This window comes from Sapajus apella, unplaced genomic scaffold (genome assembly GCF_009761245.1).
Source record: "Sapajus apella isolate SASKATOON/1434 unplaced genomic scaffold, GSC_monkey_1.0 scaffold230, whole genome shotgun sequence".
NCBI lineage: Eukaryota > Metazoa > Chordata > Mammalia > Primates > Cebidae > Sapajus > Sapajus apella.
In genome coordinates, this window is record NW_022437170.1 from 159508 (window position 1) to 172245 (window position 12738).

At 51.1% G+C, this 12738-nt stretch overlaps 1 protein-coding gene across 2 annotated transcripts in view; it reads right to left on the reverse strand.

Moving 5' to 3' along the window:
- ANKLE2 (ankyrin repeat and LEM domain containing 2) overlaps positions 1-12441 on the reverse strand; it is a 32579-nt gene extending 20138 nt beyond the window's left edge. Inside the window, exons 1-3 of one of the 2 annotated variants that reach the window (XM_032271379.1) lie at positions 12177-12441; positions 5239-5706; positions 157-363 (exon numbers count right to left, since the gene is read on the reverse strand). In XM_032271379.1, the coding sequence (XP_032127270.1) occupies positions 157-363; positions 5239-5706; positions 12177-12357 (856 nt within the window). In that variant the 5' untranslated portion in view covers positions 12358-12441. The remainder of the gene's footprint in view (positions 1-156; positions 364-5238; positions 5707-12176) is intronic. The other variant, XM_032271380.1, reaches the window with a different exon arrangement.
- Between the last annotated feature and the right edge of the window lie 297 nt (positions 12442-12738).

Here is a 12738-nt window from a genome sequence, read left to right on the forward strand (position 1 = left end):
GTGCTAAATACTGGCACATCAGCATCAGAGCTAGAGTGGCTTCCCGGTCTGCTCAGGCCCATCGACTCTACCCTCATGGAGAAAACAAGTTACCACAGAGGAGGAAAGAAGGCACAACGGTGTGGTGTAAAAGATGTGAACTGCTGCATCATTTACCTTTCGACCCATCATTGCTAAAGAGTGGTGCTACTTTCACAGGAGAAAGTGGTAAGGATGTTTTGCTTGGCGAAGGGAAATAATCACAAATTCCTCTAGCAAATTTCTCAGCATCTTCTCTGGTTGAAAAAGCTTTAAATCGGGACCCTTTGATCATTTTGACAGCTTGCAGTGCTTCCTTTTTATTTATGTAAACATGGATCCTTTCTGGGTAGGAAAAGTAACAAATGAAAATCAGAAATGAGTGACTGTAGCAGGTCACGCCCTGCCTTTCATCATCGGCTCACGTCTGCTACCCAGTCACCAGGCTTAGTTCAGATCTTTAATCCTGAAGAAAAAGGGCCTTCGCGAGCCAAAATAACAGAATAAACAAGATGGATCACGTATGTAGATGCATGTGAATAACATGATACATATTATAGACACATATGTAATTATACATCCTAAGATTCTATCTTAAGAAATAAATTTCATATAAAGATCTAATTAAAAATAATTGAGGCCGGGGACTGTGACTCACACCTGTAATCCCAACACTTTGGGAAGCCAGGGTGGGAGGATCACCTGAGATCAGGAGTTCAAGACTAACCTGGCCAACGTGGTGAAACCCCTTCTCTACTAAAAATACAAAAATTAGCTGGGCGTGGTGGTGCATGGCTGTAATCCCAACTACTTGGGAAGCTGAGGCAGGAGAAACACTTGAACCTAGGAGGCAGAGGTTGCAGTGAGCCAAGATCACGCCACTGCACTACAGCCTGGGCAATAAGAGCGAAACTTCATTTCAAAAACGTGCATATGTAAGTAATTGAAAGGCAAGTTAAAAAACAAAAACAAACAAACAAAAAAAACTATGAAGGTGCGGCGGCTCACACCTGTAAATCCCAGCACTCCCGGAGGCCGAAGTGGGTGGATCACTTGAGGTCAGGAGTATGAAACCAGCCTGACCAACAAGGTGAAACCCCATCTCTTAAAAACAAAACAAAACTATGAAGACGTCAGCCAAGAACATAAGAGAATTTTAAACATAATTTTGGATGGGAAATGCCTTTTTTTTTGGAGACGGAGTTTCGTTCTTGTTGCCCGGGGTGGAGTGCAATGGTGTGATCTAGGCTAACTGCAACCTCCGCCTCCCAAATTCAAGTGATTCTCCTGCCTCAGCCTCCCGAGTAGCTGAGATTACAGTCCTTCATCACCACGCCTGACTAATTTTCTGTATTTTTAACTTGAGACAGGGTTTCACCATGTTGGACAGGCTGCTCTTAAACTCCTAACCTCAGGTGATACACCCGCCTCGCCCCGCCAAAGTACTGGGATTACAGACGTGAACCACCTCGCCCAGCCAGGAATGCCTTTTTTTTTCCTTGAGAAAGTGTCTCGCTCTGTCGCCCAGGCTGTAGCGCAGTGGCGCAATCTCAGCTCACTGCAACCACCGTCTCCCGGGTTCAAGCGATTCTCCTGTCTTAGCCTCCCGAGTAGCTGGGATTATAGGCACCAGTCACATCATGCTCAGCTGACTTTTGCATTTTAGTAAAGTCAAGGTTTCCCCATGTTGGTCGGGCTGGTTTTGAACTCCTGACCTCAGGTAATCCACCCACCTCGGCCTCCCAAAGTGCTGGGATTACAGGCGTGTGCCACAGTCCCCGGCCTCAATTATTTTTAATTAGATGAGCCGTTCTGGCTGGGAATGGCTTTCTTAATGTGCCAAGAAACCATCCAAAATGAGATAATCATATTTTACGAAAATATTAAAGCTCTGCAGTGCATGAGACTATCATAAATACATAAAATATAAACGACTGGCCAGCAGACAGAAATTTATAAGCAAGATAACAGAAGAATAGTTACTATCCGCTATTGGATAAAAATGGCCATGGTAATATGACCAAACAATCATCCAACACAAGAGACTATAGCCATGAACAAAGGTAACCAACCTCACACAGGAAGGCGGGTGTCCCTTCTTCAAAAGATGAAAGGGAACATTTACCAACACACACTCTGGTGGAAAGCGTGGAAACAATGACCGTTTCCCAGTGTTACTAAAGATTTTTTTTTTTTTGAGACAAGAGTCTCACTCTGTTGCCCAGGTTGGAGTGCAGTGGCGTGATCTCGGCTCACTGCAACCTCCGCCTCCCGGGTTCAAGGAATTCTCCTGCCTCAGCCTCCCAAGTAGCTGGGACTAAAGGCACATGCCACCACACCCGGCTAATTTTTTGTATTTCTAGTAGTGACGGGGTTTCACCATGTTAGCCAGGATGGTCTCGAACTCCTGACCTCATGATCCACTTGCCTCTGCCTCCCAAAGTGCCTGGATTACAGACGTGAGCCACTGCCCCCGGCCACTAAATATTCTTTAAAAAGATCTAGGCCAGGCGTGGTGGCTAACGCCTGTAATCCAGGCACTTTGGGAAGCAGAGGCAGGCAGATCATGAGGTCAGGAGTTCTAGACCAGCCTGACCAATATGGTGAAACCCTGTCTCTAAAGTAATAATAATGATAATAATTTATAAGCTTTATCAGTGAAAAAAAAAAGGATCTTCCGGAGCTGGGTGCAGTGGCGCGCGCCTGTAGTCCCAGCTATTCGGGAGGCTGTGGAGGATGCTTGAGCCCAGGAGTTCTGGGCTGTAGTACGCTATGCTGGTCAGGTGTCTGCACTAAGTTCGGCATCAATATGGTGACCTCCCAGAAGCGGGAGACCACCAGGTTGCCTAAGGAGGGGTGAACTGACCCAGGTTGAACATGGAGCAGGTCAAAACTCCCGTGCTGATCAGCAGTTGGATCGAACCTGTGAATAGCCACTGCACTCCAGCCTGGGCAACATAGCAAGACTCCGTCTCTCAAAAAAAAAAATCTTATGGGAGAGTATCTATTCATGGTGTTTTATCAACTTCCTACTCGTAGACATCACCACAAATGACATCACAGTAATAATAATTCCTTTTTTTTTTTTTTTCTGAGACGGAGTTTCGCTCGTTACCCAGGCTGGAGTGCAATGGTGTGATCTCGACTCACCACAACCTCCGCCTCCCGGGTTCAAGCAATTCTCCTGCCTCAGCCTCCCCAGTATCTGGGACTACAGGTGTGCGCCACCACACCCATCTAATTTTTTTTGGTATTTTTAGTAGAGAAGGGGTTTCACCATGTTGACCAGGATGTTCTTGATCTCTTGACCTCATGATCCACCCGCCTCGGCCTCCCAAAGTGCTGGGATTATAGGCGTGAGCCACCGCACCCGGCCCACAGTAATAACAACAATACTAATGACAGTGTGCAGTTTCTGGCATTGAATCAATATTGAGTTCTCATTTTTTTTCAATGCTAAATCTCGTTTAAAATTACAATTCTTGGGCTGGTCACAGTGGGTCACACCTGTAATCTAATCTCAGGACTTTGGGAGGCTCAGATGGGAGAACTGCTTAAAGCCAGGAGTGCAAGACCAGCCACTTAAAAAAATATATATATTGGCTGGACACAGTGGCTCACGCCAATAATCCCAGCACTTTGGGTGGCCAAGGTGGGCAGATTACGAGGTCAAGAGAACAAGACCATTCTGGCCAACATGGTGAAACCCCGTCTCTACTAAACGTACAAAAATTAGCCAGGCATGGTAGCAGGCACCTGTAATCCCAGCTACTGGGAAGGCTGAGGCTTGAACCCAGTAAGCAGAGGTTGCATTGAGTTGAGAATGCGCCATTTCACTCCAGCCTGGGGGACAACAGCAATTGTCCCCCAAAAAATTTTAAATTAGCTAGGTGGCTCACACCTGTAACCCCAGCATTTTGGGAGGCCACAGTGGGCAGATCACTTGAGCCCAGGAGTTGGAGACCAGCCTGGGCAACATGGGGAAACCTCGTCTCTACCAAAAACACACACAAAAATGGCCAACGTACTGGCCAATGCCTGCAATCCCAGCTACTCAGGAGGCTGAGGTGGGAGGATTACTTGAGCCTGGGAGACAGACATTGCAGTGAGTTGTTGAGATCACCTGAGCCCAGAGAGCTTGAGGCTGCAGTGAGCCATGACTGCACTACTGCGTTGCAGCCCAGGTGACAAAGTGAGACCCTGTCTCAGATAAATGAATAAATAAAAACAATAAAATTACGATTCTTTGATGCTGAAAATTACTTATACAATCATGGGCCATTTGCATTCATTAACATAAAAGGTGTTCAGGTTACAATGAATTTTAAAAAGGGAGAGATAACAAAGTTCCCAGCCAACAGCAGCAGCCAGTTAATATGAATATTTATATCTCCAAGTCCAGCATGTCTCACAGAATCCAATTTACCTAACACATTTTAAAAGTTCTCATGTAGAGCCGCACGCGGTGGCTCATGCCTGCAATCCCAGCACTTTGGGAGACTGGGGCAGGTGGACCATGAGCTCAGGAGTTCGAGACCAGCCTGGCCAACATGGTGAAACCCCGTCTCTACTGAAACATAAAAATTCGCCAGGCGTGGTAGCACATGCCTGTAGTCCCAGCTACTCGAGAGGCTGAGGCAGAAGAACTGCTTAAGCTGAGATCATGCCTCTGTACTCCAGCCTGGACAGCAAAGCGAGACTCTGTCTCTTAAAAAAAAAAAAAAAAAATGGCCGGGCGCAGTGGCTCAAGCCTGTAATCCCAGCACTTTGGGAGGCCAAGGTGGGCGGATCATGAGGTCAAGAGATTGAGACCATCCTGACCAACATGGTGAAACCCCATCTCTACTAAAAATATAAAAATTAGCTGGGCATGGTGGCATGCGCATGTAGTCCCAGTTACTCAGGAGGCTGAGGCAGGAGAATTGCCTGAACCCGGGAGGCGGAGGTTGCAGTGAGCCGAGATTGCGCCACTGCACTCCAGCCTGGTGCCTGGTGACAGAGCGAGACTCCGTCTCTAAAAAAAAAAAAAAGTTCTCACACAGATTCACAAATATTTCAGAAAAGTTCTATATAAAAATGTTAACAGTGGTTGACTGGGATGAAGAGATTATGGTGATTGGATTTTTTCTTTTTTTAATCTGTATTTTTCCATTTTGAAACCTCATTCTGCCCCTCCCCGTGGGTGCTGTGTAACGAAATACTAGACAACGGTCCCATTACCGTTTCTCGCTGGGATGTCCTCATACACTGGACACACCCCATAGTACAGAGGAGGCTCCGCAGACTCAGTCACTCCAGCTCTGGGGGTCCCGGCCCCCGCCACAGTGCTGGGGGGCAACGAGCAGGTCTTGGACGATACAGCTTCCTCCTCTGGAGGATTCAGGCCCACACTGTAACCAAAATCTCTGTCTTCAGAAAAACTAGCCTGATCAGTTGGGTTCCCTTCAGCTGACTTCAAAATCCTTTGTGTGTCTTGGCTGAGAGCTACGGCAGCTGTCTCGTGGTGGTCAAAAGAAGGCAGTCTTCCTCCTTGATCCAGTAAAGCCTGAGCCAATTTTTTCTCAAAAATAAACCTTGTAGTTGATGTAATGGGTCCACATTTCAATCCAGCTTTGATGATTTCCTCTCTAAGGTCATCTGGATTCAGAAGTTTCAATCGAGCCAAGATGGTATCCATTGTCATTTCACCTAGGGCCAAGACAAAAAAAGTCAAACACAGTCACAAAATACTAGCACGTGCTAAAGCCGGTGAGGGGTACTAGGGTTTATCATTATTGTATCAATTTCTGCATATTCCATCAAAAAGTTTTCAGCCAGGCGTGGTGGCTCAAGCCTGTAATCCTAGCACTTTGGGAGGCCAAGGTGGGCAGATCACAAGGTCAGGAGATAGAGACGATCCTTGCTAACATGGTGAAACCCCATCTCTACTAAAAATACAAAAAGTTAGCCGGGTGCGGTGCTGCGTGCCTGCAGTCCCAGCTACTTGGGAGGCTGAGGCAGGAGAATCACTTGAACCTGGGAGGCAGAGGTTGCAGTGAGCTGAGATCGCACCACTGCATTCCAGCTTGGGCAACAAGAGCAAAACTCCATCTCTTTAGAAGAAAAAGTTTTATTTTTTAAGACAGAGTCTCACTCTGTTGCCTAGGCTGGAGTGCAGTGATGTAGCGACGTGACCTTGGTTCACTGCAACCTCCACCTCCCCGGTTCAAGCAGTTCTGTCTCAGCCCCCTGAGTAGCTGAGATTACAGGTGTGTACCATCATGCCCTGCTAATTTTTGTATTTTTAGTAGAGACGGGATTTCACCATGTTGGCCAGGCTGGTCTCAAACTCCTGACCTCAACTGATCCACCCCCGCCTCTGCCTCCCAAAGTGCTGGGATTAGAGGCGTGAGCCACCACGCCTGGCAAAAAACATTTTTATGATGCCAACCCCCAACCTGTGCAATTCCAATTTTTTTTTTTTTTTTTTGAGACAGAGTATCACTCTGTCATCAGGTGCCAGGCTGGAGTGCAGTGGCACGATCTCGGCTCACTGCAACCTCCAACTCCCGAGTTCAAGCAATTCTGTCTCAGCCCCCTGAGTAGCTGAGATTACAGGTGTGTACCATCATGCCCAGCTAATTTTTGTATTTTTAGTAGAGACAGGGTTTCATCATGCTGGCCAGGATGGTCTTGGTCTTCTTGATCTCGTGATCCACCCGCCTTGGCTTCCCAAAGTGCTGAGATTAGAGGCATGAGTCACTGCATCCGGCCAAGAAAATTTTTTAAATGCTGTTACTTATTAGCAGAGGGGATGGTCTTTTCAACAACAAATGAATCTGCCAAAGACCCTAGAGTGGGAACCTAGTGACCCCCAAGATTCAGCCCAGGCATAAGCAGGTCACCAGATTCTCTATGCAGAGACAGTGTGGTGCTGAGGATCTGCTGTGAAGGGCTGTAGCAATCTACAGTGGAGCAAGCACACAGTAGGTCAAAGCCACATGCAGGGCACAGTTTAAGGGCTGGGGGCAAGTGGAGAATAATTATCAATAAACAGGATCTGTCTCAGTTCCAGGCAGTATTCCACTTTTCATATAACTCTGTCCTTACTCTAATGTCACCCTTTTGGGTTTTTGTTGAGACAGAGTCTCACTCTGCCACTCAGTGTAGTTGCGGAATCTCGGCTCACTGTAACCTCCGCCTGTTGGGTTCAAGCAATTCCCCTGCCTAGGCCTCCCAAATAGCTGGGATTATAGGCACCTGCCATCATGACTGACTAATTTTGGTATTTTTAGTAGAGAGAGGGTTTCACCATGTTGGTCAGGCTGGTCTTGAACTCCTGGCTTCAGGTGATCCACCCACCTCGGCCTCCCAAAGTGTTGGGATTACAGGCATGAGCCATTGCACCCAGCCTAATGTCATTTTTTCTTTTTTTGAAGATGGGGTTTCACCATGATGGCCAGGCTGGTCTTGAACTCCTGGCTTCAGGTGATCCACCCACGTCAGCCTCCCAAAGTGCTAGGATTACAGGCGTGAGCTATCGCGCCCGGCCTAATGTCACCTTTTTAACATGAGCTAACTGGAGGGAGGTTTTGTCCCTGCAACCAAGCAAGCCCTAAACAGAAAAAGTACATTATATGACATCACTAACTGTGCAGCCTTAGCCAAGTTACTTAAAACTTTAGACCTCGGTTTCCTCATCTATAAAATGGACATACTTGCCAGGCGCAGTGGCTCACGCCTGTAATCCCAACACTTTGGCAAGGCAAGGAACATGAATCACCTGAGGTCAGATGTTTGAGACCAGCCTGGCAAACATGGCGAAACCCCATCTCTACTAAACATACAAAAAATTAGCCAGGCGTGGTGGCGGGTGCCTGTAATCCCAGCTACTTGGGAGGCTGAGGCGGAGAATCACTTGAACCCGGGAGGCAGAGGCTACAGTGAGCCGAGATCACGCCACTGCACTCCAGCCTCGGTGACAGAGTGAGACTCCATCTCAAAAAAATAAAATAAATAAAATGGACATACTAAAGCTCTCCTCCTTAGGGCACAGTGAAAACTGTATAAAATAAAGCAGGAGGTCTATGACACTGTGCCTGGCACTGACGAATGACCATAAATGTCAGCAGTTGCTACTATGCTGTCAAGCAATACAAATTTATTAATCCTTCAGAGTAAGCACATAATGTGTTACAAAGGCGGCTTGAATAAAAACAAAAACGTATGCTGTTACTAATACTCTTAGTATAAAATGCCAACGTCTGTTCATGGGTGCACAAAGAGAGGAGAAAGTGGAAACAGGGTGGGAACCAGATGGCAAGAACGGAACAAAACAAATGCATTAGAATAGATGGGGCGGGTGCTGTGGCACATGCCTCATTCCAGCACTGTGGGAGGCTGAGGTGGGCAGATCACTTGAGTTCCGAAGTTTGAGACCCACCTGGGTGGGCAACCCCGTCTCTACCAAAACAATTAGCCAGGCACAGTGACGCGTACCTATGGCCCCAGCTACTCAGGGGGTAAGCCAGGAGGATCACTTGAGCCTAGGAGATGGAGGCCACAGTGAGCCGAGACAGCACCCCTGCAGTTCGTCCTGGGTGACAGAATCAGACCCTGTCTCAAAAAAAAAAAAAGAAGAAAGAAGGAAGAAGAAGAAGAAGGAAGAAGAAGAAGAAGAAGGAAGAAGAAGAGGGGGGGGGAGGAGGAGGAGGAGGAGAAGGGATTGGGGAAGTAATGCTTCTGAATTTAAGTTTCTATAGGCTTCTGACTTTTAAAATCATGTTTGTGATTTACATACTCAATAAATAAGTAAAGCCAGGCGCAGCAGCTCACACCTGTAATCATTAGCACTTTGGGAGGTCAAGGCTGGTGGATCACTTGAGGTAAGAAGTTTGAAACCAGCCTGGCGAACATGGTAAAACGCCACCTCTACTAAAAAAACAAACATCAGCTGGACATGGTGGCAGGCGAATCACAGTGCCAGGCCGTCCATTAATGTTATTTCCCGGTTTGCACATTTGCAGCGTGATTAGGTAAGACATTAACATTTGGGGAATGTAAGCCCTGATACACAGGATTTCTTTTTTGACACGGAGTCTCTCTCTGTCACCCAGGCTGGAGTACAGCGGTGCGATCTCGACTGCAACCTCCCTCTTCCAGGTTCAAGCGATCCTCCTGCCTCAGCCTGCCAAGTAGCTGGGACTACAGGCACTCACCACCACACCCGGCTAATTTTTTCTATTTTAGTAGAGACAGGTTTCACTATGTTGCCCAGGCTGGTCTCAAACTCCTGAGCTCAGGCAATCCACCTGCCTCGGCCTCCCAAAAGTTTAGGATTACAGGTGTCAGCTACCCTGCCTGGCCCACAGGATTTAAATTCTCATTTTGCAATAATTACAGATCTAAGTCTATAACATCTAAATGTTACAAAAGTTGAACAGAGAGATCCTGTGGGCCCACCACCCAGCTTCCCCCATGGTTGACACCTTATGTAACTAAAACGTTACCAAAACCAAGAAACTGGCACTAGCACAACACAACATCCTCGGACCTCACCAGTCCCTGCAGGCTCCTGTGTAGATGTCTTCGTGTATAACTCTATGGCAGTTTATCACATGTACAGACTTGTGCTAATCACTGCAACAATCAAATACAAAATGGTCCCGCTGCCACAAAGACCTCCCCCTGCTGCTCTACAGACAAGTCCCATCTCCCCCACGACCCCCAGCCTCTGGCAACCGCGAATTTGTTCTATCCCACAACTGTGTCATTTTAAGAATATTACAGAAATGGAATCTTACAGTACACAGCTTCTGAGATTGGCTTATCCCATTCAGCATAATGCCCTTTAGATCCACCACGTGGCAGAGTGGATGGCTGGGGAGTGGCACCCTGTGGCATCAGCATGTACGTTTAACCATTCACCCCTAGAGGTACATTTGGGGTATTTCACTTTCTGGCAATTACAAATAGAGTGGCTATGAACATCAAACACCGGTTTTTGTGTGAAAATCGTTTTAATTTGTCTAAAAGCTCAGGAATGCAGGGCAGGTTTGACTTCCCAGAAACCTGCCAGGCTGACTTCCAGAGCAGCTGCCCCACTTACCACTCCCACCCGCAATGCATGAGACCCAGTTTCTCTACATCTCGGCTAACTTGTGGAAGTATCAGTGTTTTCTATTTCAGCCATTCTCAGAACACCAGCCTCACCCGCAGCCAGCTGGTCCAGAGCTCTGCTTGGATGATGCCACTGGTGACAGTAACACTTAGTGGTGCTTCACACATACCGAGGGCTGCACTTGCCCAACTCCCAAAGTACCCTACTAACCAAGCACTATCATCATCCCTGTTCCTAATCCAGCAGGCTAAAACCTGACACGTTAGGCCCACAGCAGTAAGTGGTAAGGCCGGCGCGGTGGCTCACGCCTGTAATCCCAGCACTTTGGGAGGCCGAGGCAGGAGGATCACCTAAGTTCAGGAGTTCAAGACCAACCTGGCCAACATGGTGAAACCCCATTTCTACTAAAATTACAAAAATTAGCCGGGCACGGTGGCAGGCGCCTATAGTCCCAGCTACTCGGGAGCCTGAAGCAGGAGAATCACTTGAGCCCAGGAGATGGAGGCTGCAGTGAGTCAATGTCGCACCACGGCACTCCAGCCTGGACGACAGAGACTCCGTCTCAAAAATAAACAAATAAAAAATAAGTGGTAGGGCCAGAACACAAGCTCAGCACAATCGCACAGGAGTCCCCACTCGACATCAGAAAGCACTGCTCCCCAGCAACTCACAGTCGGACAATTCAGGGTAAAAACAAACTCAGCGTCCCCCACTAGACTCTGGCACCACGCTTCAGACGCCAGATATGTGGGGGTTTTCTCCCCACGAATCACGCAGGTGATCAGTTCTGCTGTGGACACAGGCTGGGTGTGGTCTGTGCAGTTCCATTCTAATTCAGTAATCTCTTCTGACAGCATCTTCCTGGAGACACCCTCAGACCGCACAGGTTAAGGGCTCAGCCCCACAAGACTGCCCCCCACTCCCAGTGCCAAGGCTGTTTGACCTGCGCTTCCGACGGACCACAACTGGGGTCCCCACAACCCCCTTCTCCGGTTCCGTTAATTTGCTAGAATGGCTCCCGAACTCAGAGACATATTTTATTTACTTACAGTTATCAGCATAGTGTAAAGGGTTACAAAGAATACATGTGAAGGGATGCGTGAGGGAAAGCTGGGGGTAAGGGCTTGGAGGTTCGGGGCCTCTCGGGCACCGCCCCCAGGAGCCCGCACGTGCTATGTGGAAGCTCCCTGAACCCAGCCCTTTCGGGTTTCTGCAGACACTTCATTTCACAGGCATGAGTCATCAGCTCAGCCTTCAGCCCGCCTCCCGTCCCCGGAGGTTGGGGGTGGGACTGGAAGTCCCCAAAACCTCTAACCCTGCCTTGGTCTTTCCTGCGACCAGCCACCGGTCCACTCGGCCTGCAAAGGACATCAGTCTGGAGGTTCCAGGGACTTGAGTTGTACGCCGGGAAAAGGGAACGGAAATGGAGCGATACACCGTCCACAACATCACAGTTACCCCAAACGTAAAACGACGCAGACCCACGTCCCCAGGCCCGACAGCCCACCCCAAGGCAGAGAACGCCCGCGTCTCCGCGTCCGCCAGCCGCAAACCCCGAAGTCACACTCGCCTTCGCGTCTCCACCTCGTGTTCAGCGGCCGGTAACCGCGGAGGCGTCACACTCCGCGCACACCCGGGACCCAGGGGCCGCCGCCCCCGCCGCCCCCGCCGCCCCCGCCGCCCCCGCCCTCCCAGGTCTCCATCTCCACGGCAAGCGTCCGCGCCAACGCCCCGCCGAGCCCCGCCGCCTCCCGGCCCAGCCGCGCTGCCACCTCGCGGCCCTCCCCGGGATCCCCCGACCCCGCCCCCGCCCCGGGAAGCCAGGTCCCCCCAACTGCCCTTTCCGCGGTCGGAACGGCCTTTCCCGCCAGGCCCCGGGCGTCTCGCGCCGCGCTCGTCCGCCCGGCTTGCTGCGCCGCGGCTCCGGTTCTCGCGGCGGCCTCGCCCAACTGCTGCGGGGCCGGGAGCCCGAGGAGCGCGGCCGGGCCGGGGCCAGGGGACGGGACCGGGGCGGGGGACGGGCCGGGGTGCCGGGGCCCAGCGACCGCCTGGGCCTCACCTGAGGCGGGGGCCGCGGCCGCGCGCGGCGGAGGAACGGGGGTCCCGCTGCGGCCCAGGCCCCCCGGCCGCGGGCCCAGCCGCCGCACCAGCCAGCGCACGGCGATCAGCAGCACCGAGGCGCCCAGCAGCTCCCAGGCCAGCGCTGCCCACTCGGCGGCCGCCAGCCGCGGCCACAGCATCGCAGCCACCCGGGCCACAGCCGCCTGAGAGCCCGCGCCCCGCGCCGCGCCCGTGCCAGGACCCCGCGTCGGGCTGCCCGCGTCCTGCCTGACGGCGCCGCGCTCGGGGCGGCCGGGACGGCGCGGGGACACGGGAGGCGGCCCCGCTCACGGAGGCCCAGCTAGGGCGCGGCCGCGGCCCCGGGCCCCGGGCCCCAAGCGGGCGGGGACGGGCGAGCACACGGGCGGGCGTGGCAGGCGGGTCGCGGGCAGCCCGACGTGGGGTCCTGGGACCGGCGCGGCGCGCGGAACGCAAAGTGCGGGCGGGGGCGGGGCCCCGGGAGGCTGCCAGGGCTGGGACGGGCGGCGGGGCGGCGGGGCGGCGGGGCGGCGGGGCGGCGG